Here is a 23,352-nt window from a genome sequence, read left to right on the forward strand (position 1 = left end):
GAGGAGGGGGGGGCACCTCTCAAACCCCAAAGCAAGTGCCATCATCTGTGGGCCAGTGAGGGGGTCCTGGTGTGTGTCCCCTGGTATGGGGGGGCTATGTCATACACTGGGGGCCGGTGGGGGGGTGTCCCTCCATACAGGGCAGCAGCTCCGGACTCCAAAGTGCAGCAGATACAACCGAGTGTTACCCAAAGTGCTCCCCCCTCCCAAAATCCTCCCCCCCCCAGCACAAGTCATATCAACCTCATGAGGCCTGGGGGGGGGTCACAGTCCGATGTCCCCTCCCCCGCATCCCCCTCACGCGTGCCCTGGGCGGACGCTGTCATCCCACCGGGACTCCCCCAGGCCCCAGCAGGAGGTATTGGGGTACCCGCTGTGCTGCGGGGGGGGCGGGAAGGGGGGGCCCTCTACCGACATCTCCCGCAGGAACTGGTCCAAGTCTGAGCTGGATGGCAGGTCCATGCTGGGCGGCCTGGGCAAGGGAGGCACAGGGTGATTCAGAGCATCCCTTCCCTGGACCCCTCCCCCCCCCCACGAAGACCCTCCCCCCTTGCTGTGCTTACCACCTCTGGGAGCTCTGCAGCGGTGGGTCCACCATCAGCGTCAATGGGGCCAGCTCGGGCATCTCCTCATCCCGCGGCTCCGGTGAGGGCCCCCCCGACTGCATCTGTGAGGCCTCCCCAGTCATGTATTGGTTGGGCATGAAGGGCCTGGGGGGAGCAAAGAAGTGGGGGGGGGGGGCCTGATGTAAGCCATGGGGTACCCCCCAGTGCTTCCCCAGAGGGGAAGTGCTTGGTTGGGTCAGCAGCGGTGCAGGGTGCTGGGAGCACTGGTAAGATGGGGAAGGTCCCTTATGGGGGGAGAAGGGGGGGTCAGGGCTGGGTACCCCCCCCCGCCAATGTGCCAGGTCTTACAATGGGTTCCTGAAGGCAAGGTCCTCGCAGTGAGGCAGCGTTGGGTCCATGACCAGGGATGGTGAAAGCATCGGGGATGTGCTGTGGGGAGGAGGAACATGTGGGGAAACATCCCCTTCCATGGGGGCCATGGGGAGGGGGGGCCGCCCCAACCTGCCCCCCCCGCCTTCAACTGGCACCGCTCCTACCTGGGGAAGGAGGACCCGAGGTTGTTGGTGACCATCATGTTGATGCTGCTCTCACCCGTGGGGTAGGCCGTGGGGACGGGTTGGGGGCAGAAGGGAGTGGGGGGACTGCAATGTAGACACATGGTGGTGTTAGCACCCCCCCCACAGCCCCCTGCACCCCGGCACGGCTGCCTCTGCCCCGGGCACTCACCACATGGGGCTGAGGACCGGCTGCAGGCTCTCGGGCTGCAGCATGGGCAGGTTGAACATCGGAGCCGGGGGGGCCTCGGGGAGGGCTCCTGCAGTGCTCTGGGGATGCTGGTCCCTGCAAGTGCATCGTTGCCATCAGCACAGGGCCGGTGTGGTCCAGCCTCTGGCCATGGGCAAGCCAGTGCTCACAGATGTGCTCCAGTGCAGCTTGGGATGCCCATGGCGGGGTCAGGATCCCTATGGGGGGCTCAGGATCCCTATGGGGGATCTTGCACAAACACCCCTTGCCTTGCACAATCACCCACCTTTCGCTTTCCACTGTCATCTTGATGGCTGTGGAGACATAACCCCGGCCGTCCTTGCCTGTCTGCTCTTCTGCTCAGAGAGGAGAAGCATCCATAACCCACCACCCCGGCCATGCCAACCCTCTCTGCCAAGCTCTGGGACCAGCAGGGTGAGACCCCAAACCCCTCTGAGCTCCCCATAGCGTTGCCCATCTCTGCTCCCCTCCTACTCACTGTTGTAGTGGCTCCCAAACGCCTGGTCCTTGGGGGTGTTGGGGTAGAGGTTGCGGAGCTGCTCCAGGTCCCGGATGCGGTCACCAAGGGAGCGGATGGACAGGTCCTTGGCAGAGAAGGGTTGGATGTTCTCTACCTGGCTGGACCCTGGAGGGAGACACAGCACAGGGCTCCATCAGCCCATAACACCCGATGTCCCCAGGCCATGGTGACAGCACTGAGAGCAGCCCCTGTGCCCCCAACGTACCGTCCTTGCCCCAGATGACGTGGGCAATGGTGACACCCCCGATCTCGGAGTCACTGAAGCGCAGCAGGAAGGTCCCATCGGGCTCCGTGCTCAGGAGCTTGCAGACATACTGCTTGCTGATGAAGCCGATGATGAGCCTGCAGGGATGCGCGGATGGGACCGGGACTCCCCAGGTCTGGCCCTGGAGCTGCTCTGGAATCCCACTTGGCCCCAGGAACCCACCTATCGGACCAGTAACTCTTGAGGCACCTCTTGGTGAGGTCGAGGACTCCATCAAACCACTGCCAGAAGGTGAATCCCCGACCGGGCAGGATCTCCTGGGGCAGAAGAGAGGGTGTGAGGCTGCCCAGGGCCACCCTGGCCCCTGCCCACCCAGACCAGCTCTCCCAGTAACCTTGTTGAACTGGGCCCAGGAGACGCTGCGGCTCTGGAAGTCCTCGAGGCTGGCACTATAGTCGTTAAAGATCTTCTGGGCCAGGAAGAAGTAGTGCTCCTTGAGGAGCCCTTTGGTGGTCTGCACCTCGGCCATGAACTTCAGGTTCAGCGTGTCGCACATCTTGTCCCAGGGCACCCGCTCGGCCACCACAAAGGGCACCCGGTCCTGTGGCAGGGCAGGATGGCATCAGGACACTTCCATCCCGGAGCTGGACCCAACGCCAGCATCCCGGCATCTCCTCTCCTCGTCCTGTGGCACTCACGATCTCGGAGAAGGCATTATCCCACAGCACCGTGGCTTTGGCATTATTGTCCTGGTTCCCATGGACGATGACCACGATGGGCAGAGACAGGACCTGGGGGCAGGAACAGTGGCCCCCTTCAGTCCTGAGGCTGCCCCAAGCGAGGTGGGGCTGTCCAGGATGGACCTGGGTGTCCCATAGGGGAAGGCTCAGCACTGTCCAGCCCTATCTCATGGGAATGGTGCTGGTACCTGGAGGTGGATGGGGACGTTGCTGGTGGTCAGGGCCACGGAGGTGCTGAACAGGACGGCACACTTCTCCTCTGTCACCGACTCGGACCCCTTCCGTTCGCAGCGCTTGATCTTCTTCAGCAGCTGAGCAAGGGGAGAGCTGAGCATCACCCCTGGGCAAGCCTTGGGGACCCCATCCCATCCCATCCCACCCCAAAGCGCCCATCCCATCCCAACCCAAAGCCCCCATCCCATCCCACCCATCCCATCCCACCCCATCCCATAGCCCCCATACAGCCCCTCGTTGATGGCACTCACCACGTTCTTGAAGAAGGCGCAGCAGGTCCCGCTGGTGGGGTTGGTCTCCAGGGCCACCACGTTGTGCATGATCTCCCCAGTGCTCTCGCTGGGGCAGAGGAAGGGGTCAGGGGCTATGGTTGACACTGCAGCCCCCTCGCCCTGTGCTGACCACCCGGCCCCTCACCTGAGGGTGCTGCTGTAGGTGCTGAGCTCCCGTGCCTGCTTCTCCGTCACCATGTCAGCCCGCACCATGTAGGGCTTGGCCGATGCCTTCAGCAGCCGCGGGCCCAGCAGGAACCGGACACTCGCTTGGAACTTGGTTTGGGTCTTCAGGACCTGCGGGGGCTGCTTCTCCACCAGGAAGGAGCTGGGGACACAAGCACCGATGGTGCTCAGCATGACACCCCGCTGCAGACCCCCCTCACCTCAATGCCACCGTTACCTCTTGACCAGGCTGGATAACACCTCATTGAGCCGCTCCCGGAGCCGGGGTACCAGCTCAGCACCCAGCTCCGCGCTCGCTCCCATCACTTGTTGATGCAGCTGGAAGTGAACCTCGACCAGGTTCTCACACCTGAACCATGGGGAAAGGAGCACCCTCAGCCACAGCCCTGCTCCGGGTCCCCCATCCCTGCCCTGTGCCACTCACCTCTTCTGCAGCGGAGCCAGGTTCTCCTCAAATTGAGCCCCATTCCCTGCCAGTTGCTGCTGCCTCTTCCAGATTTGGATCCTCTTCAGTACCTGCTGCTTGGCCACCTCCAGCTCTTTCACAGCCTCCAGGATCAGGGTGGGCAGCTCCTGTGGGGCATCGACCCACAGCCCTGTGCCATCTCCTGCAGGGCACCAAACCCCCTCCTGCCCCAGAGCTGCTGCCTTCCCCCCAGCGCCCAGACCCCACTCACACTCTCGGGGGCTTTAGCTTCTGTCTTTAGCTGTGGGTCCTGCAAAGAGGCTGTGGAGGAAGGATGGGGCAGCCCCATTAGTGCGGGGAGATGGTGTCTGAGCGCTGCGGGATGCGCTGCCCCATGGGCCCCATCCTGATGCATCCCCTCACCGGCGGGGCTGTCCTGCAGCGCCTGGATCTGGCACACACGATGCTGCAGCCGCTGCAGCCCCATGTTGAACTTGAGCTCCTCCTGCCGCCGGTGGAAGCTGAGGGGTAGGTGATGGTCCTGGGGCAGAGCAGAGTGTGGTGAGCAGCGCCCAGAGCCCACCCCAGGCCTCAGGGTGCTGCGGGAGGGGAGCAGGGACCACGCACCCTCTTGAGCACGGCGGCTTTCTCACCCTCCAGGATCATTCTCAGGACGGACACCAGGCGCAGCGGGTCCCGCCGGTACATGTTCTGCAGGGACGCAGAGCATCAGTGGGGCAGGATATGACCCCTCCAGCCCCAGCATCCTCCCACCCCATCCATGTGTTCCGGTGCTAAGTCAGACTTTGGGGCCTGGATCCCATGGACCCATGGGACAGAGCACAACTTGCTGTCAATTCCCACCCTGAACTGTGCAACAGAACATAAATGAATCCATTTCACATGAAAACCTGACCAAGGAAACAGCCCAACCAAAGCAAATCCTCTATTGCTGCCAAACATCCCAAGCCTGACACCCAGGGAAGAGCCTCCCCGTGGGCTGGCCTGGGTGGATCAATGCCTTCCACAGAACACAGGGAGAGGAATTTCCCTGCTGGCTCCGCTCCCTGTCCCCCACATCAGCTCTTCCAGCCTTCACACACTTCTCACATTAGCTACTTCCCAAACCAGGAATGTCGGATGCTTCCCATGCAACCGACCCCCAGACCCTCTGCTCCTGCCCCATGTCCGGACACAGCACCGGGGGACAGAAGGGCCAGGTTTGGTCTCCCACCAGCCCGTCTCATGAGAGAGCTCCAGCTCCGACTGGAGCACTTTGCTTCCCCTCTGCCTCCCAGCAGGGCTCGGACATGGCAGGGAGCTCGGGAGAGATAAGGGTTTGCTGTTATGGGATGGAGGAGGAGGGAATATGGAAGGGTGGCTCTTCTGGAGCGCTTTAAACACCCTAAGCTGAAACATCTGCGTGTTTTCCTACACCAGCTTCAAAAAGCTTTGGAAAGCGACCCTGTTCCCCAGAAGTTATGACTAAAACGGATCCCTTCCCAAACGCTGTATGTTAGAAATGTCTGTTACCCAAAAAAGCAGAGCTTTCAAGCAGAACGGGGCTCTGGGCACAAGCACCACTCAGCCCTTACGCTGGCAGGAGAGAGCAGAGGGGTTAAATCTGCAATCACAGAAGGTGGAAGAGAAACAGAAAGCAGTTCAAACAGACCTCGGTAGAGAGGAAAAGCACAGGGAAAGAAACCCAGCACATGCCCATGCACATGCAGCCGGAGAAAGCGTGGCACAGCACATGGCACATGGCACACGGCACACGGCACACGGCACACGGCACACGGCATGGAGGAAGGAGATATCAAATGCTCAAGCAGAAAATGGGGAACATCTGGTGAGGTGGGGGCTGGCAGCACCCCAAAACCCCCCGTGGCTGAGTCCTCCCAAGCTCATTGCTCATGGATAGCACTGGCCTTGAGATGAGCGTCAAAGGCGGACCCGCTTGAGGCATCAACCCTTTCCAAGCAGTGCTTGAACCGGCAAATCCGGAGCAGAATATAACCAAATCTCCTTTGGGAGCCAGCCATGACCCCAGTGAGACACAGCCCCAAGGGTCCCCGTGCCCAGCACCACGCACCTCGATGCCATTGACTTGCTGGAGGATCTGGCACTGCTGCCCATCGCTGCCGGCAGCGCTGCGGAGCTTCTCCAGCATGGCCGAGAGCATCCCGCTGGCCACGCTGGTGCAGAAGGCATCCGAGCCATTGATGAACTCCCTGGAGAGGGAAAAAGGATTGGGTGGATGGGCATGAATCTTCCATCGTCCCTGTGCAACCCTGAACCCCACACTTGCTCCATGGAGGAGGGTTCAGCCGCCTTCCCGCTGTCACCCAGTGCTGGCTGTGTTTCTGGGGGCAATTTGGTGCGTGAACAAGGGCAAGACAATTTCTCAGAGAGGATGTGACCTCCTCAAACCTCTCCCAGATGTGCATCTGCCTCCACCATAGAATCATAGAATGGTTTGGGTTTGAAAGGAGCTTAAGATCATCCAGTTCTGACCCCCTGCCACAGGCAGGGACACCTCACAGTAGAGCAGGTTGCTCCAAGCCCCTGTGTCCAACCTGGCCTTGAGCACTGCCAGGGATGGGGCATTCACAGCATCCTTGGGCACTCTGTGCCAGCGCCTCAGCACCCTCACAGGGAAGAACTTCTTCCTTATCTCCAACCTGAACTTCCCCTGTTTAAGTTTAAACCCATCACGCCTTGTCCTGTCGCTACAGTCCCTAATGAAGAGACAGTCCCTGCAGTGTGACCCCCCCTGGAGACTCACCAGGGCTGGTTCTCCAGCCAGTCGGCCAAGACACAGCGCAGGCTCCGGGGAAACTCTGTGAAGAGGCCACTGAACTCCTCCGGTGGCATGTGGGAGACAATGCTCCAGAGGGACATCTTGGGAGCTGTGGAGAAAGAGGAGAGGGGCCATGAGTGGGGCAGCACCCAAAGCCCCCAGCCCGGCTCCTCTGAGAGCTGCTGCTTGTCCCTGCACCATCTGATCCTGTTGCCCCGTGGGGTCAGGGCTGCTGCAGAAGAGGAGGAACAGGAAGAAGGAGCTGATCCAGGATCAGCCTCTTGGGCAATCCTGGACAGGCAGGCAGCCTGCTTGTGCCTCAGTTTCCTGCATTTCTGGGGAATCCCTGCGCCTCCTGCCGTGGGCAATGCACAAGGACAATGCGGAGGGATGGGTGAGCGCTGCTGGTCTTGGCACAGGAGAGATGGGAGAACCATTGGGAGCCGGAAGAGTGTGAGACTGCTATGCTGGGGTGGCTGCTCCGCAAAACCTCCCAGAACCATTCCCCAGCCACCCTCCATAAACAGTGGGATCATGGAAAGCAAGAAGAGGCCTGGAATGAGGCTATAGATGGGAAACTCCGCAGGGAATTCCAGCGCTGCGGGAGGTGATCACGGCTTGTCCAGTCCCCGGCATTGCAGCTCCAACAATCCCCCTCCCTGTGCCCAGCAGCCTGCCCGCTCCGTCCTGCCCGCTCCATGCCTCTTCCCGACGGCTCATCCCCTTCCTCCCACTGCCCCGCTCGCAGGGCCCAGCAGGGGAGGAAAGGGGGGGTGTCACTGCGCCGCCTGCAGACGCACCTCACTGCCGGTTCCCCGGGGGGCAGAGTCTGGATCCTGCCGTTCGGCCACGTCCAGGATGCCTCCGGGACGCCTCCGGGACGCCTCCGGGACCCCAAGGGTTGGCTTCCCGTGCACCGACCGCAAACAGGAGCCGCGTCACGTCACGGCGGCGGAGGTGGAGCTGCCGGGGAGGCTCTGAGGAGCCGTACGAGGGGAAGGAAGCCAGCGTCACTGGGGCAACGTCGCAAGGAGAGCACAACAACCGCGCCGCGGCTGCCAGCACCGCTCCGGCCCGGCCCGCTGGGACAAGAGACACCCCGGGGCTGCCCTTGTTCCCCCCGTGGCATCGGGGAGATCACAGCCGCTGGGACGCAGGGAAGCAAGAGGGGAAAAGCAGCCTCTGGTGTAGTGATCGCCGGGATGTAATCCCCATCCTCCCCTCCTGTCTGAATACAGATTCAAACCTGTATTTCTGCTTAGGCCTGGGAGGCAGTTGCTGGCTGGGAATTGGCAACCTGGAGCGTTAAGCTGGGCATGCCCGAATATGCTCAGAGGCTGCAGGAGGTGCTGTGCTCCTCCTCCCCGGCTCCCAGCTCCCTGCCAGCCCAGGGGACAACAGCTCGGAGGAGCTCCAAGGGTGGGGACAGGCCCGTCCCCTTCTGGCATCAATCACAGCAGCTCCTTTGGCTCAGCCATACCCTGTTTCCTTCCTCTCCTCATTTCCTTGTTTTCCTTCTCTGCTCTTTCTGCAGAAGAGCTTTTCCCTGCCAAGACCCAGCTCCCTGCACCGCCTCAGGATCAGGCCACGCAGGGTTTGCTCCATCAGCACCCCAACAGCACTTCGGAGAAGGAAGCTGGGTAGTGACTGGGGTCAGAGATCCAGACCCTTACCCCAGGACAGCAAAGCAGCACCGCGCACCTACACCAACCACTGCACATGCACGCCGATCTCCCACAGGGCTCATACACCCAAGGTGGGCACCCCAGAGCAGAGGCTCCCATGGCAGCAAGTGCCCAGGCCTGACACGGCAGCAGGGAGGCAAGACATGGCCAGGGAAGCCACATTCGAGCCCCCAATGGGACACGTGCTCGGGCCGGGAGCTGCCTCCCGGGGAAACCCCGCGGCAGGATACGGCCCCATGGTGTGCCCCTCGCCCGCTCCCCCTGCCCGAACCACCCTGGTGCAGCCGCTTTCGCTTCCTCCTCTCCCCAAGGGGCCACTTTGCCTCCCCGGCGGGTCTGGTGGAGGAGCTGGGGCGCAGGAGAGGGATCAGGGATCCCCGTGCTCCCAGCATGGGCTTTCTGCTTGCTCACAGGGAAACCAAGTCCCCATGCCAGAAGCGAGAGCTGCCGTCACCCTCACCACTGTTACTCATTAACCACAGGCACTTCCTGGCAGCAGAATGCAGCCCCCCACCCTCGGGGACCAGGGTGGACCCCACTCCTGGCTGGCTCCTCCCTGCCCTTGGCCATATCCCAAGCCCAGTGCCAGGAGCTGGAGCTGGCAGCTTGTGGGTACACACATCCCTCTGCACCCTCCTCATCCTCCCGAGCACAGAGCACAGATTTCCCCGGGGCTTTTTTGGGGACGGATGCTCCAAGGTTTTGCGGTTCTTGACACTCAGGACACTTGGGCTCTGCTCCACCTTTGCCTCCCTTCAGCCCGAGAGACCTCACTGCCCCTCAACAGGCCTCGGTTTCCCCGGGGCGCTGGGGGGGGGCCCACCACTGCTGGGACTCCATGGCCAGAGCACCACCGTCCTGGCTGGTGGGACACTGGTGATGGCGCTGCAGGGAGGACACTGTGGAGCCCGCAGGGCTTGCTTCAGCCGGACACTCTCTGCCAGTGGAAGCTCTTCTTAGGGCCACCTACGCGGCCAACCGGAGCCTCGACGCCGGCCCAAGCCCAGCCCAGCCCAGCCCGGGCTCCTGCCCGCTGCCCCGGGGCTCTGCAGACCCGAAGACCCATCCCATCGCACCCCAAAACGCCGTAGTGACACCGGCAGTGGCTCCGCTCCCCCGCCATGGACCCCAGCCCGTCTCGCCGGAGCCCCGCGGGCAGCCCCCGGTGCCGTGACGGGCACCGAACGGGCGCTCCACGAAGGCCTCGGCCCCGCCGCTGGTACCGGTACCGGCCCCGCGCCCCCGCCCTGCCCGCGGCGCGGTTACCTGGCGGGAGCCGCCGGTCGTGGGGGGCGGCCGGGCCGGGCCGCGCAGCCCCTCACTCCATGGCGGCGGCGGCGGGCGCGGCCGGGCCGGTTCCCGCGGCTGCCCCGCTCCGGCGGAAAGCGCCGAGCACCAGGAAGGGGGAGGAGACGCGAGGGCGGCGGGTGCGTGCGGGGGGGCACCGGCAATGGAACGGCCGCGCCACCGACACCTACGGGCCACTGCAGAGACCTGCCCGCGGCCCCGTGCCCGCCCGGTGCCACCGTCCGCCCCCGTCCCGCATCTGCCCCGTTCCTGATACCCACCCACCCCGCTCCCGCACCCCGCGGCTGCAGCCCGCGGCCGGTCCCGGGCTCTTTCCCTCCTGTGCCGGCCCGAGGACGGGAGCGGGGTCCCTGCACGGGGGTACCCACGCGGGGACCGAACAGGCACGTTGCCCACCCCGGGGTGCTCTTGGGGCTGCTCCGACACCCCTTATCGGAGCAGAGGGCTGCATCGGGTAGGGCCACGGCGGGGCCGCCAGGGAGCGCTGCCGCACCGCCGGTGCCACCGGGGCGGGGGCTGCCGGTGCCGGGGCAGGGCCGCCGCCGGACCCCCGCGGTCCGCAGCCCCGGGGTCGCTTCCTCACATTGTCCCCATCGCTCTTCACGCCGCGGCGCCAGTGAACCTTTGGTGCTCGTGGCCGTTACGGGCATCAGACGTGGACCGGTATCCGCTGCCCCCCCTTAGCACCGGGTGCTCTGGGGGCCGTCCCCCACCGTCCAGCCCCGGGGGTCCGGGGGGGGCGGACCAGCACCTCCGAAGGACGGGTCCCCCCCCCCATCCCGGTTTGGGGCAGCATCCTGCGAGGAAGGGGGGGCGCTGGCCGGGGGCCACTCGAGGGAGGAATCCGGCCGTCTCCGCTCCGCGGGGCTTGCGCAACCTCCGGGGGCCCCGGTGCGGGGACGTGACCTAGCGGCCCTTCGGCCCCCCCCTCCGCTGCCGCCCCCGGGACATCCCCCGCCCGCCTTCTGCAGGGGCGGCTTCCCAGAACATCTGGACCTTCCTCCCAAACATCTGGTGCAGCAGCCTCTGCCAGCGCTGCTGCCTCACCGGGGTGGGGCGGGCGAGTGACGTCATTGTTTTAACAAGTGACGTCACTCGGGGGGGTTGCAGGCAGCAACTCCCCCCCCCCCCGAACCCGGCCTCAGCCCCGTGCGGGCAGCGGCGCGGCGGGATGCTGTGACAGATGAATGATGTCACGGCTCCGGCTCTGACGTCAGGGCACCGGCTCTGACATCATACCCGTGGTGATGAGGGGGTCTCTGGGGTGACAAAACGGAGCCGGCCCATGGGGACCCACAGCGGGGGAAGAGACGAGTGTGACTGGGTGACGGACGTGCTTGGGATGGCGACCCCGTGCAGACGGTCCCCCGGGACTGCCCGGTGGGCGCGGGGGAAACGGGGCCGCGGCTTCCCCGTCCCGGGAACCGTTTGTTCTCCGTCCTGTGTTTGATCCGCAGCGGCGTCTCCGCCCCGAGTTTGGGAGGGGGGACATCGCCGGGTCCGGGCACCATGCCTGGGTGCCGCAGCAACAGCGCCTGCCCTATCCCTGCCGAAACCGCACCGTGCCCGCACCGTACCGTTCCCTTGCCCGTACCGAGCCCGCACCGGGGGGGCGCAGTCCCGGTACCCCACACGCATGCGCACAGCGCGGCCGCCGCGTAGGACCCCCCTCACTCTTCCCCCCCCCCTCCCCTCCGCGCTCCCCAACGGGAGCGCGCACGGCGGCGGCGGCGCGCGCCCGGTGACGTCAGGCGGGCGCGGCGGCGCGCGGTCTCCATCCATCCATCCCCTCCGCCGCGGCGGCGGCGCGCGCGTAGCCCCCCCCCCCCTCCTCCTCCCTTTCCCTTTCCCTCCCCTCGCCCCCCTCCGCCGCCGCCGCCGCCGCCGCCCAGCCCGGAGGGTCCGGAGGGTCCCGAGGTTCCGCCCGCCCCGTCCCATCCCGTCCCGCCCCGTCCCGTCCCTCCCCCGCCCGCCCCCGCCCCGCGCCCCCTCCCTCCGCGGATGTCGGTGCGCGGGCCCGGGACGCGCCGCCCCGCGGGCAGCACGGCGTGAGGAGCCGCCGAGCCGCCGCCGAGCCGCCGGCATGGGGCCGCTGCTGCCCCTCGCCGGGTGCCTGCTGGCCCTGCTGGCCGCGCCCGCCGCCCGCGCCCTCGAAGGTGAGTGCGGGCCCGGGCCCCGCGGTGGGGAGCGGGGACACCGGGCGGGGGTGGTGGTGATTGGGGGGGGGGGGTCACAGAGCGCCGCAGCTGCGCGGCCCGCGGCCGCTGTCGGGGGCGCGGGGCCGGGAGCCGGGGGGCCGCGGCGCTCGGGCCGGGGGGCGCCGCCGTGACAAAGCAGAGCGGGCGCAGCCCGGCCCCGCCGCGCCGCGGGGGAGAGCGACGGAGGGCACCGGAGGGGGGGGGGCACCGGGACGGCCGCCTTTGCCCGCGCCTCCCCGGCCCTCTCCTGCCGCCCCCTCCCGTTTCGGGGGGTTCCACCCGCCCGACGCCCCCTTTTCCTCGGGAATCCAAAGTTTCCCCCCTCCCCTCCAGCCAAGCAGGAAAGTTGGAACTCGGCGCCCCCTTAGCGCGGGGGTCCCCTGAACGCGGGGGTCCCCTTAGCGCGGGGGTCCCCCAGCTCCCCGGGACAGCCGGGCCTCGCCCCACGGTCCTTGCATAACTGGGGCCGCTTCTCCTGCCGCAGCCCTAGCTGCGGAGTTCGGCCGTGGCCGGTATCGGTGGCATTGGGATAAATGTTTACCCAGCGATGGGGCTGTCCCCCCGTCTGTCCGTCCGTCCGTCGGCCCGGCCCGGCCCCCCGCCAGCCGCTTTCTTTCCAGGCTGCGCACGTCTCGCGTTCCCGGCGCTTATTGATCTATTCAGTAAATACTTTGAGGAGCTCGTCAGCTCCATGGCCGAGGTTTTTGAGCAGATGAGGGGCCGCTCTTGGCAGCGTGAGTGTGTTTGGGAGCTGGCAGCTGAACGCGCCGGGAACCGGCCATGGAGAAGTTCCTGCGACGCCTCAACGCACGGGGCTAGAGCCTGCTTTTCCCTTTCAAAGCAGAGAAATGGGGGTTCTGAGTTGGCACTTTCTGCTTATGGCTTCCCTTGGAATGGCCCTGGCGAAGGACTGGTGCAGTTGATTGGCATGAGGGTTATTTATGGGGGGGGGGGGGAAGGGTTTTCTGTCTCCTTTCTTCGCCCACCTTGGAGTGAAGCTGCTGGTGTTTGGTGTGGTGGCAGCGCTTGACCCGTCCCCAGGTCAGCGGGATGGAGGAGAAGGAGGAGGAGGCTTGGGCAAACGCCAGATCCCTGCCCCAGATTACTGTCTGGGGCTGCGGGAGGCTGGAGCCTGCGGTTTCCATCCCTCCTCACCCCACTGGAGGTCCGGGTGCTTCAGTAGTGTCCCTTGCAGGGAGCAGAGCACAGGGTTGATTGACCAGCTGGTGATGGTGATGGTGAACTGCTGACCTGCCGGATCCCTGCACCCACCCTGCTCCCCAGGACCCCCGTATCCATAGGCCTCATCCTCACTGGATGGTGGCTGGGAGCTGCCGGCAGATCCCCAAGTCCGTGGGGGCGGGAGGGACGGGCATCGCTCATTGCATAAGCTGCGTTGCCTTTGGAAACAGGCTGCGGAAGGATGATGTGCAGGAGGGAAGTTCCTCCGGCCCCTTCTCCACCCCAGGAGCTGGAGTGGGGTGAAACCCAGTGCAGAGCCACCCCCTCCTCCCAACGCCACGCTGCCCTCCCTTTGGGGGTGACATTGGGGGTGAGGTGCTGTTCTGCTCCATGGGGCAGCCCAGCAGGATGAGGGGTCCTTGGGGAGCTGGGGATGGAGCTGTGGGAGGCTGCAGAGGGGCTCCTGAAGCCTCTGGTGCTGGCAGGGGTACAGAGGGTAGCACCTTGGCTCCAGTGGTCCTGGATGGGCTCTGGTCTCCTGCTTCAGGCCAGGGGCGAGCTGGGAGCTGTGGTGGAGCTGGTGCCGTGCCAGTGCTGCCGGCAGTGGGGTGCAGGGTCCCCATCCTTGCCTAGAGACACGCACTGCCTCTGTTTGCAGCTCTGGATCTGTTCAGTTGTTTCTGGCTTTGGCTGCAGGAGGCGAAGTCCAGCTTGGGGGACGGGGGGGAACCTCTTCCAGGGGGACAAAGGGCACTGGTGCACGGCTCCTGTCTACCAGAGCTGTGGTGCTGCTTTCCAGTGACATGGAGCTGCCGCAGGCAGCCATCAGGACCTGGGTGAGGGCAGGCAAGGCTTGCCCCACTCCTAGTTTGGCAATACCTGTGGTTAAGGGCTGTGGTGCTTTGGTGCAGCTCTTCCCTCTTGCTGCCTTGGTGGTCCCGCGCACGCGAGGGGAACACGTGTGCACACGTGTGCACACGTGTGTGTGCCGTTTCCATTGGCGTGTGTGGACGTGCCCGGAGCCACGCTGGGTTCAGCGGAGGTGAAGAGGGGAACGTTTGGGGGCTGCAGAAAGGAGAAGGCAGGAGCCTCCTCCATGCGGTGATGGGGACAGGAGGGTATCCGCTGTCCCTGTGTGGAGCATCCTGGGGCTCACAGGAGCCTGCCCCTGCATGGGAGGTGCTGTGCTACGGATGCTGCCTCCAGCCCCTGTCCCTTGTGCTCCCTGTCCCATGGCATGTGCTGATGGATGGGGCAGTGCTGGAGCATCCCTGGCAACGCTGCCCATTTTGGGGTGAAACCGAGGCATTGCCTTCTGCCTTCCCGCTGCTTCCAAAGCCATTCCGAGACGAGGTGGGTGGTGTGGAGGTGAGAGCAGCTGTGGCACACATCCCCCTTATCTTTTGGTGTCTTGGTCCCTCGTGTCCTCTCCATGTGGTTCCCTCAGGAATGAAGGAGCACGGGCTGCTCAAAGCCCTCCAGCTCATGATGCTGCTTCTCTGGTGTTCAGTACCCATTGGGCTGATGTGGAGTAAAACCACCCTGGTCCTCCCTGTTCCTGGCTCCCCGGAGCCTCTTCTGAAGGATCTGACTCCGTTTGGCCTCCGTTGGTTCCTCCTCACCATGAGCCTGTGTGAGATTCCCAGTGCCGGTTGCCTGCCTGACCCACCGGCTCCGTTCTGCTGCACGAGGCATTCCCGTCTCCTTGCAGGAGTGGAAAAGCAGAGACATTAGGGGAAAAGCTGCGTAACCAACTGCGAGGTGGGGGCCCCAGAAACAGCCTCGTGTCAGCTTTGAGGTGTGAGGGAAAACCCGTCCTCTCGCTGTCAGGGATGGACCATGGGCAGGTTGAGCTCAGCCACTCTCCTTCCACATCCAGGAGGCTGGGGGGGGGGCGGACCTGGCTGCAGCCGCATCCTGGTTATCTCCTGGTGTTTGCTGTGGGCATTATCCTCCATTGGGGAGGGTGGCTGAGGATGGGGCAGGGTGAGGTGATGCCCAGAAGTCAGGAGCATCGCTACCGTTCCTAGAGGGATGCAGGGGTCTGTGCCGATGTTCTGCTGTGTGCTCCTGCTGTTCCCCGCTCCAGACGCCTTCTCCCAGGGATGGGGACCCATCCTGCCCTGTGCGGGAGGCAGGAGGAGCTGTGGTTTTGGCTCTGCCTTTTCGATGCCTTCCCAAGCCTGTGCTCCCTATGGATGGCCATTCAGCAGGGACTCGGGTGCTGTGCAGCCTCTCCAAGCGGTGCAGGGAGCACGTGCCTCTGCAAGGGCCCTTTGCCCTGGGAGGGAGTGCACAGGGGGGGTGCTTTCTGAAGCCGCAGGACATTGTGGGGTGTGTGGTCAGGGCTGAGCCACAGGCTGGGATGGGCTGTGCCGCGCTCCTGCTGAGTCAGCACCATCAGCGCGCTGGTGACCAGTGGGTGGGATTGGGGCAGGAGGTTCCTCTTCCAGGCGCTGACATGGTTTCAGTTCCCAGATCCACATCGAGCACCTTCTTTGTGCCAACCCCACACATCAAACCTTTGCTCTGTGCCCCTGAGACCTCCCCAGTCGAGACCCCCAGGAGGTTTCATGTCTTCTGCTGGCTCTCCCAAGCAGTACATCGGCTCCATCCTCGATGGTTGTCGAGGGGATGCATTTCCCTCTCCTTTGCCAGCCAGTGCAAGATCAGCTCAAGCTATTTACAGACCAGGTTTTGCTGTTGACTTCCCAGTCCCTTCCATTTAACATACCTTGGCTGGCCGACCTGCCAGCAGCGACCAGCAGCAAATGTTCTCAGTGTTTTCTAATTTGGCTCCAACTTCTCGTTTTCTTCCCTCTGTGCTTCTTCTTTTAAGAAGGAAAAGTACTGGGTGGGCCGCGAGGACTGTTTTGCTGGTTGTTATTCTGTTGTGTGAGGTTGCTTTCCCCAACTCACTCCAGCCATTTCTAAGGCTAAATATAGACTCCCCATGTCCTTTCTTAGCCAGGGGAACGGAGCAGGCTGGAGCTGCAGTTATGCAGATGCTCTGCAGGATCACAGACAGTCCCAGCGCTGCGTGAAGCAAAGGGCTTGTGGGGTTGGCAACTGGAATGTTGGATAATAACCTTGCTGGCAGCTTCTCCGGTGGGACCATGCTCATAGTGCCACCGAGGGGATGGATGGGAAGAGCAGCCTCGGCTCATCTGCAATGTCCAAAGTATGTGGCCTGAGGCATCAGTGGGAATTGCAAATGCTTGGGGGGGGGTCTGATTGAGTTGGAAGTTGCATCTTTAATCGAGTGGACTAATGCGCCTCTTGCAAGATGCTGTTTCTCCAGAGGACACCGTGGCGCTGACGCTCACATCCCGGTGAGCTGGTGATGGGAAGGTGACCACGAGCATGCGGTTTGCTTGGTAAATAATGGGGGCAAGGCGTTTAATTGCTGCTTTAGGCTTGGTGCCGTGCTCGGGGCTCTGGTGTCCATCCCTTGGCCACCGAGCTGAGGAAGAAGGAAGATTTCAGGCTGGCGAAGGCTTTCCGAGCTGTGCCGCTGCTGCTCCCCTGCCGTGGCCTTGCCGGGGGTGCCTGGGTTTTGTGTTTGCTCCGGGCTGCCGGGCAAATTGTTGTTTGAATCTGCGGAGAGCTTTGGAACACATCAATCTACTCCATTTACTTAATATGGTGCAGCTCTTTGTTCTGCAGCCGGCTGCGCGCGGGGACCGGGCCCTGGATTCACGCAGCGGCTCTTTGTAGCTGATGAACAGCCGAGCGTCTCCCTGCCCGTGCCCTGCGCTGGTGCCCTGTGCTGCTGCATTGGGCTCTTTATGGGGCTGAGTCCCTGCTGGGGTCCCCTTGGTCTGCCTCTTGGTGCTGCAGCGGCACAAAGCGCTGGCACCCTGTGGACATGCCATTCTGTTGGTGCTGTGCTCGGAATTTGAATGTTGTGGCCTGAAGGGATCATAGAATCAACCAGGTTGGAAAAGACCTTTAAGATCATCATTAATGCAGATGCTTGTGCCGTGATCCTCGCACCATCTCCTGCCCCTCTCTGCTCTTGCTGATAGTGGGGGGCCAACGTGTGCCTCGTGTTCCCCATCCCCAGCTGCCAACATTGATGCTTTTCATCCATCCCTGTCCGGTTTGTGGCTGGGAAAGCAGCTCCAGCTGATGATGCACGACACGGGGGGGCTGCGGCATCCCCAAGCGCGGTGCTTGCGGTGGTCCCATCCTCCCTGGGATGCTGGACCCTCTGCACAGCCTGGTGTGGGGAGAGGAGCTGGGAAAGGGCTGGGAAGGGTTTGGTCCTGTGCGTGTCCTGGTGCCTTTTTATTGTTTGGAAAAGGAAGCACTTGGGTTTAATACTTCCCGTGCCGGCAGCCGGGGCGGATGCTGTGGGGCACCGGGGCAATCACTGCGGGGTCAGTTGGGCTTTGCCTTTGCCACTCGGTGCTTCCCGGCTCACTTCCAAGGAGGGAAACGTTCTCCTCCTATCCTAAAAGTCAGCTGAAACATCTGCACAGTGGGTCATGTCCCCTGTCCCCTGCCTGCTCCTGGCAGGGCCATTGGCCCCAAGCCGGATCAGCATCCCTGGGTCGATGCCCGCACCGCGGCCCTGCTTCCTGCCGCAGCCCCCGGCTTCCAGATGGGTTCACTCAGTGTCTCCTCTTGTGGCCTGGAGCGTGTTTTCCCTGCGGAAGAGTGGATTTGGAGCCCAGCACTGTGCTTACTCACCGGCTTGGTCTTCTCCTCTGCAGCTGCTCTGATGCCATCATCCCCCAAAACCTGCCCGGTCCATATACGTATATATATATACACACACACATATAATCTTAGAGCTTCCTCTTCTGCAACTTGCAGAAGGTAAAACCAGCCAAACCAGGATCCCTGACCTGCAGGACCCACCTTGGAGCATCCGGGCTGCTGCATGCAAGCAGTTCATCACTGATGGAGATGCCAAGGGGTAGGGTAGCGACAGGGACGTAGCATCTGACCAGACACATCCATACGGATTCCTCCTTAAACATTCGTACCAGTTATAAATAGATGGGACATTCTGCCCTGCCATGGCAGGACGGTTGGGTTTGCTTTTGGGGACCAGGATGGGAGCTGGTGATGGCCAGAAGCCCTGTGTGGGCAGGGAAGGGGCCACGGCACTGTTTTGTCCTGGGGAGACCTTGGAACAGCAGGAGATGGTGGTGGCTCCGTGCCCTCCCCAGCGCTGGGGGATGCTCCCCACAGCACATAGGTCCCCAGAGGACCTGGTGGCTGGAGATGGAGCTGGGTCTCCACGTCCTCATCACTGCTCTTGCTTGGGCTGCGTTCACACGGGCAGGTGGACCAGAATCCAGAGCATCTCCCTGCGCTGCTCGGGAATAAGAGTCCCTTTATGCCGGAATAATTAGTGTACTCAGAGCATGCTAATTATTCTGGGATAAAAGTGACTTTTATTCCGGCAGAGTGTCCTCTCAAAGGGCCCTTTCTGCCCGCTCCCAGGGCCACAGTAGCTGCTCTGCTCCGTTTCCCCATCTCAGACAAAGTCCTTATTTGCGAAGCCAGCGAAATTGAGTTGACTAATGAATTAAGGCCAATGGTTTTGGCCTGGCTCCAGCCCTTTGAAAGCCTTGGCGAGCTGCTGCCCAGCCTGGGCAGGGGAAGCACCAGCACCCTCCTGCCCCAGCAAAGCCCCATAGGCTGCATTTGGCCCTGGGCTCTGCTGCTGAGCTCCAGCAGCAGCAGCTCTGCCCCTTGATTTCAGCTGTCCAGATGAAATGCCTATTAATCTATAATGTGCAATTGCTTTATTGCACAATGCAGGCAGGTCTCTGGAGGAAGCGTTATCAGCTTTAGCCACAAGCCATAAATAACTGCCTCCAGTGCAGAACACTCTATTCTGTTTGGGTTCCCAACTGCCCAGGGTAGAAACATCCCACTTAGTAATCCTACAATAAATAAAGGGAGTAAAGCAGGTAGAGCGGGACCCGTCCCCCCTGGCTGGTTTGGATCAGCCCTGATGGGGTGACTGGGGGGGACCGGAGCATCCCCTTGGCAGGGGTGGCCGCTGGCCAGGGCGGCTGCAGCCCGTCCAAGTGCACCAAAAGCCCCTTTCTCTTGGCTGCAAATGCCTTTTTCTTCCCCCTTTTTTTTTTTTATCCCCTCGTTTTCATTTAAATTGCAGATAAGCTGCAAAAAGAGAAAGAAACCAAACCCGCACGGTTCTGCCTCCAAACACCCTCCAGTGCGTGGCTGGAGCCGGCCCCTTCTGCCCTCCCCTCCCCAGCACGTTGTGTATTATCGAGCTCTTTTATTTCCCCCCCCCCCAGTTCTGGATTCGTTTCATCTGGTTCCATCTCCTGCCATTTTCCAGCTCATTCTTCCATGGACCCCTCTGTGGGGCCGGAGCAGGAGGGGGATGAGGGGGATTCTGAATTTGGTTTAAGATGCAAATGATTTCTCTCTTCCCCCCCCCCCACCTTGTTTTTAATGCATTTCATCTGGGGAGCGGGAGGGAAGGGGTGGGGGGGTGGGGGAGAGCACATTCCTCCTCCCATCGCATCCAGATTTCCTGATCCGTGTTCCCGTTTCCATCGTCTCCCCCCTGGATGTGTTTGAAGTCAGGTGACGGTGGGGCTGTGGGATGGAAGCAGACCTTGGGAGCCACAAGATGATGTTATTCCCCTTCCCCATCCCTTCTGGATGCTCCTGGGCAGGCTCTGTCTTCCAGTGGGGGCAATGTCCTCCCATCCATTGTCATACTTCCCCCCTGGTCTTCCCTTCCCTCCTTTGTCTGAGTTTGGGAAGCACCGATGGCAGATCCCGCAGTCAGTAGAAGAAATGGAATGGTTTAGGTTAGAAATCATGGAATGGTTTAAGTTGGAAATCATGGATTGGTTTGGCATGAAGGGAGCTTAAAGCTCATCCAGTTCCAACCCCCCGCCACGGGCAGGGGCACCTTCCGCTAGAGCAGGTTGCTCCAAGCCCCTGTGTCCAACCTGGCCTTGAACACTGCCAGGGATGGAGCAGCCACAGCTTCTCCATTCAACCCATTCCAGTGTCCCACCACCCTCACAGGGAAGAACTTCATCCCAAAAGCTCGTCTCAATCTCGCCTCGGGCAGGTTAAAGCCATTCCCCTTGTCCTGTCCCTACATCCCTTGTCCAAAGCCCCTCTCCAGCTTGCTTTAGGCACCGGGAGCTGCTCCAAGCTCTCCCTGTCCTTGCTCAGTGCTTCAGAGATGAAGCCAGAGATGAAACCCCAGTGATGGACAGGGTTTGCTGTTCGCAGCTTGCCCTGCTCAGCATCAGCGAAGGAGCCGCATATTCCAGCCGGAGCCTTTCCGAGGAACAGTGTTGTGCTGCCGTTGGAATGCTGCTCTTCCTCTCAAATTTGTCTCTTTTTTGTGTTTATAAAGAAGGTTGATCCCGTGGGATTTAGATGCAGTGGGAGAAGAATTGAAAGGAAAAGGCGGTTGGGGGGGGGAATGTATTTGAAAGTCAATATTTACTTAGCAATTGGATGGGCCCCTCCGTGCATACCTGCGGCTTCTCCGTCGGGAATGGCTGGGAGCGCACAGCAACGTCATTCATGGAAGCGGCGCTGGGATGGAGCCGTGGATCTGGTTTGAATCTTCCCTTTGGAAGGGGCCGGATGGAAGAATGGCAAAAATGCATCTGAACTGTTCAGAGATCTGGTATGGAAATGGAAAATGGAACAGATCAACCTTCCTTTCCTCTTTCCCCTTGGAAAAATGTGCCCATGGGCTTTAGGTTCGGTTGGTTTAAGTGTCCCTATTATCCTATTTTGGAGCCAAAGCTTGGGAATTTGGGGTTTTAGCATCGGCCTCGTGGCTTCTGCACCAAGAGCCAAGGGGTGCGTGTGCCTCCTGCTTTATCCTTTCCTGGTGGCTGCAGGGAAATTCTGGGAAATCTGGAGTCCTGAAAGCACAGGAAAGGAAAAAATGGTGGGTTTTATCCCTGAAATTCAAGGCGAAAGGGTGGATGAAAAATGAAAGGGTGACTGTGATCTTTGTTTGGTTCATTGGGTGGCTTGGATGCTACAGCACCAACCAAGCGATGTCTTGAGGGCTGAGTCCACAGGGAGAGACAGTGAAGAGGAGGGATGGTGGGATGAAGACGTGATGTTCAGCTGCCTGATGGATCAGGCTCTCCCTGGAGAAAGGCCAGAAATCAGCCCAAAGTGACCCAAATGGGAGCAGAGCAGATCAGATCATAGTGGCGTTGCGGAGCTGTGTGATGCTCGGCCAGGGCTCTGCGGGTACCAGCTCCGGGTCCATCCCATGTGCCGGGTGGGATGGTGGCTCCCGGCTCTGTGTGCACGGCGCAGGAGGTGTGTGCTTTGGCAGGCTCCCCAGTGCAAGAGATGGGGTGTGGGAGCATGGAAAGGAGGGGGAAGCTGGGAATGGAGACCTGGGAGGAATGTGGAGTGGATTTATTTTGCTCCCTCTCGTGCTTTCGTCTTTCTCCCCCCCCACTCCAGAACATCTGTTTTGCAAATCACACTCATTCCAGCCCGTATTTATGGCCAGGCTGTTTCCTTTGCAGAGCAGTGGCCGGCCACCTCCTCCTGCAGAGAGGAGGAGGAGTTGGGCTGAAGAGGAACGTACGGCTCGCTTGGGGAAGGAGTTCTTTAATACTTGTGTGCTTTGCTTCCAGTTTATCGAGGTTTTTATGCTGTCCTGAAGGGAACTTGGCTTCTGCTCAAGGTGAAGACCTCCTGCTCACCACCCTCCCAGAATAGGCCGGTGAAATGGAATTGTTCATTTCTTGCTTTGGGCAAAATGAAGCGTGTTCTGTTGTGTTTCTTTGACAGCCGTTTTCCCCATCCCTCTGCACACAGAGCCTGTGGATGGCGGGATGCAGGGCCAGGCTCTCAGTCCCCATCCTGCGGGATGAAGAAGGATCCCCTTTCTTGGACCCAAATAGCCATTTTTAAGGACAGTTTTCCCCTCTCTGTCCCCTTTGAATTACTTTTAAGCAGGGATCTCTCCTCCGACTGCCAAAGAGGGACGTGTGATGGCTCCTGCAGCTGCCCTGGCCCTGCTCTGAGCTGGCCATTGTGCGCTGCATGAAGGCACCTTTATTCTCCGCTCCGCGCTCTGCTGCCGCTTCTGCTGGTGCCCGGCTTTGGGAAGGAGATTTGGCTCTGTGTGAAGGATGCATTAAGAGACACCTTCTCTAATTGTCCACCTGGCAAAGGGGCATCCCCACACTTACTCTGGGGCCGTTTAACTTGCTTCAGAACATGCTGTGCAAGGACAGAAAGCGCGCGGGGTTGCCGAGGAGCCAAAGGGAAGCGATCTCTATCCATCCCCATGCACAGAGCCACGGCGGCAATAGGAAACACAAGGCTTTGGCTGAAGCTGTCGTCATGTTTGGGAATGGTGGAGGGCGTTTGTGCTGGGTTCAGGTGTGGCTTTACGTGGTGAGGAGATGCAGGGCCCTGCTCCCCTGTGCTGCAGCATCACCCCTTCAGGAGCAGGGTATTGCCCTCGGGGGCGGTTTTCCTTGAGGAAAGCCATGATGTGCAGCCTGACAGAGCTGCAGTGCTTGGAAAAAGTCCCACACGTTCTGCTCCTGCGTGGGGAGGCTGCTGCCAAGACAGGAGAACCTGCTCTGCTTTGGTCCAAGAGCATCCGCGGAGATGGGGCTGCTCCGCAAGGTGTAGGTGCTGGTACACAGGGGTGACTTAGTGGGTCACTGTGACCTGGCTTGAGCCCAGAACCCCGCCATGTGCTGGGCTGCACCCCCAGAGCGCTCTGGGGAGACCTTAGAGCAGCTCCCAATGCCTAAAGGGGCTACAAGAAACCTGGAAGAGGGGCTTTGGGCAAGGGATGTAGGGGCAAGACAAGGGGGAATGGCTTTAACCTGCCAGAGAGACCAATCTTCCATGCTCATGAGCATCTCTGCTCCAGGACTGGTGTCTCCAGTGCAACACAAGATCCTTGTTGTGGTTTCTCCTCCCCGGCAGGGATGGGGCAGCAGGCTGGGGACCACTTGTCCTCTTCCTATGGGTCTTCCCACTTCCCATGCGGGGCAGGAGGCGGTGAGAGGCTGGGAGCTGAGCTCAATGCGGGGCACACAGTGGCTGCTGTTGGTTCCTGGGTGCCGGCTGTGGTCAGTGGTGCGGTTGCGGCTGCCGTGGGTCACTCTGTGGCTGCTGCAGACCTGGGAGGATGAAGGGAGGACAGGAAATCCACGGGAGGGTTGGTTCTTTGCTGTGGTTTCCTTAATGAACCTCACATTTGGTACCGCTTGTGGCTGGGAGATGGAGGCGGGAGATGAGCTCCTCCGGGAAGAGGAGGCGG

At 61.6% G+C, this 23,352-nt stretch overlaps 2 protein-coding genes across 4 annotated transcripts in view; one reads left to right on the plus strand and one right to left on the minus strand.

Moving 5' to 3' along the window:
- Positions 1–76: 76 nt before the first annotated feature.
- Positions 77–9,868, minus strand: STAT6 (signal transducer and activator of transcription 6). 2 transcript variants are annotated; one of them, XM_030510561.2, is made up of 24 exons: positions 9,646–9,865; positions 7,495–7,671; positions 6,680–6,803; positions 5,987–6,125; positions 5,428–5,518; positions 4,522–4,605; positions 4,318–4,435; positions 4,166–4,215; positions 3,913–4,061; positions 3,706–3,837; positions 3,448–3,630; positions 3,282–3,369; positions 2,985–3,107; positions 2,755–2,847; positions 2,451–2,657; positions 2,279–2,373; positions 2,057–2,193; positions 1,810–1,956; positions 1,597–1,666; positions 1,293–1,406; positions 1,103–1,207; positions 915–995; positions 564–710; positions 77–472 (listed from the first exon to the last, which is right to left on the minus strand). In XM_030510561.2, the coding sequence occupies exons 6-24, from the start codon at positions 4,600–4,602 to the stop codon at positions 298–300; spliced, it is 2,295 nt and encodes a 764-aa protein (XP_030366421.1). In that variant the 5' UTR covers positions 4,603–4,605; positions 5,428–5,518; positions 5,987–6,125; positions 6,680–6,803; positions 7,495–7,671; positions 9,646–9,865; the 3' UTR covers positions 77–297. The 2 variants fall into 2 exon arrangements, with proteins under 2 accessions (XP_030366421.1, XP_030366420.1); XM_030510560.1 differs by lacking the exon at positions 5,428–5,518 and having other exon boundaries at positions 9,646–9,868.
- A 1,626-nt stretch (positions 9,869–11,494) lies between these two features.
- Positions 11,495–23,352, plus strand: part of LRP1 (LDL receptor related protein 1) — a 68,219-nt gene continuing 56,361 nt past the window's right edge. For both annotated transcript variants that reach the window (XM_030510563.1, XM_030510564.1), the window contains exon 1: positions 11,495–11,843. In XM_030510563.1, the coding sequence (XP_030366423.1) occupies positions 11,771–11,843 (73 nt within the window). In that variant the 5' untranslated portion in view covers positions 11,495–11,770. The remainder of the gene's footprint in view (positions 11,844–23,352) is intronic.

The sequence above is a fragment of the Strigops habroptila genome, chromosome 23 (genome assembly GCF_004027225.2).
Source record: "Strigops habroptila isolate Jane chromosome 23, bStrHab1.2.pri, whole genome shotgun sequence".
NCBI classification, from domain to species: domain Eukaryota; kingdom Metazoa; phylum Chordata; class Aves; order Psittaciformes; family Psittacidae; genus Strigops; species Strigops habroptila.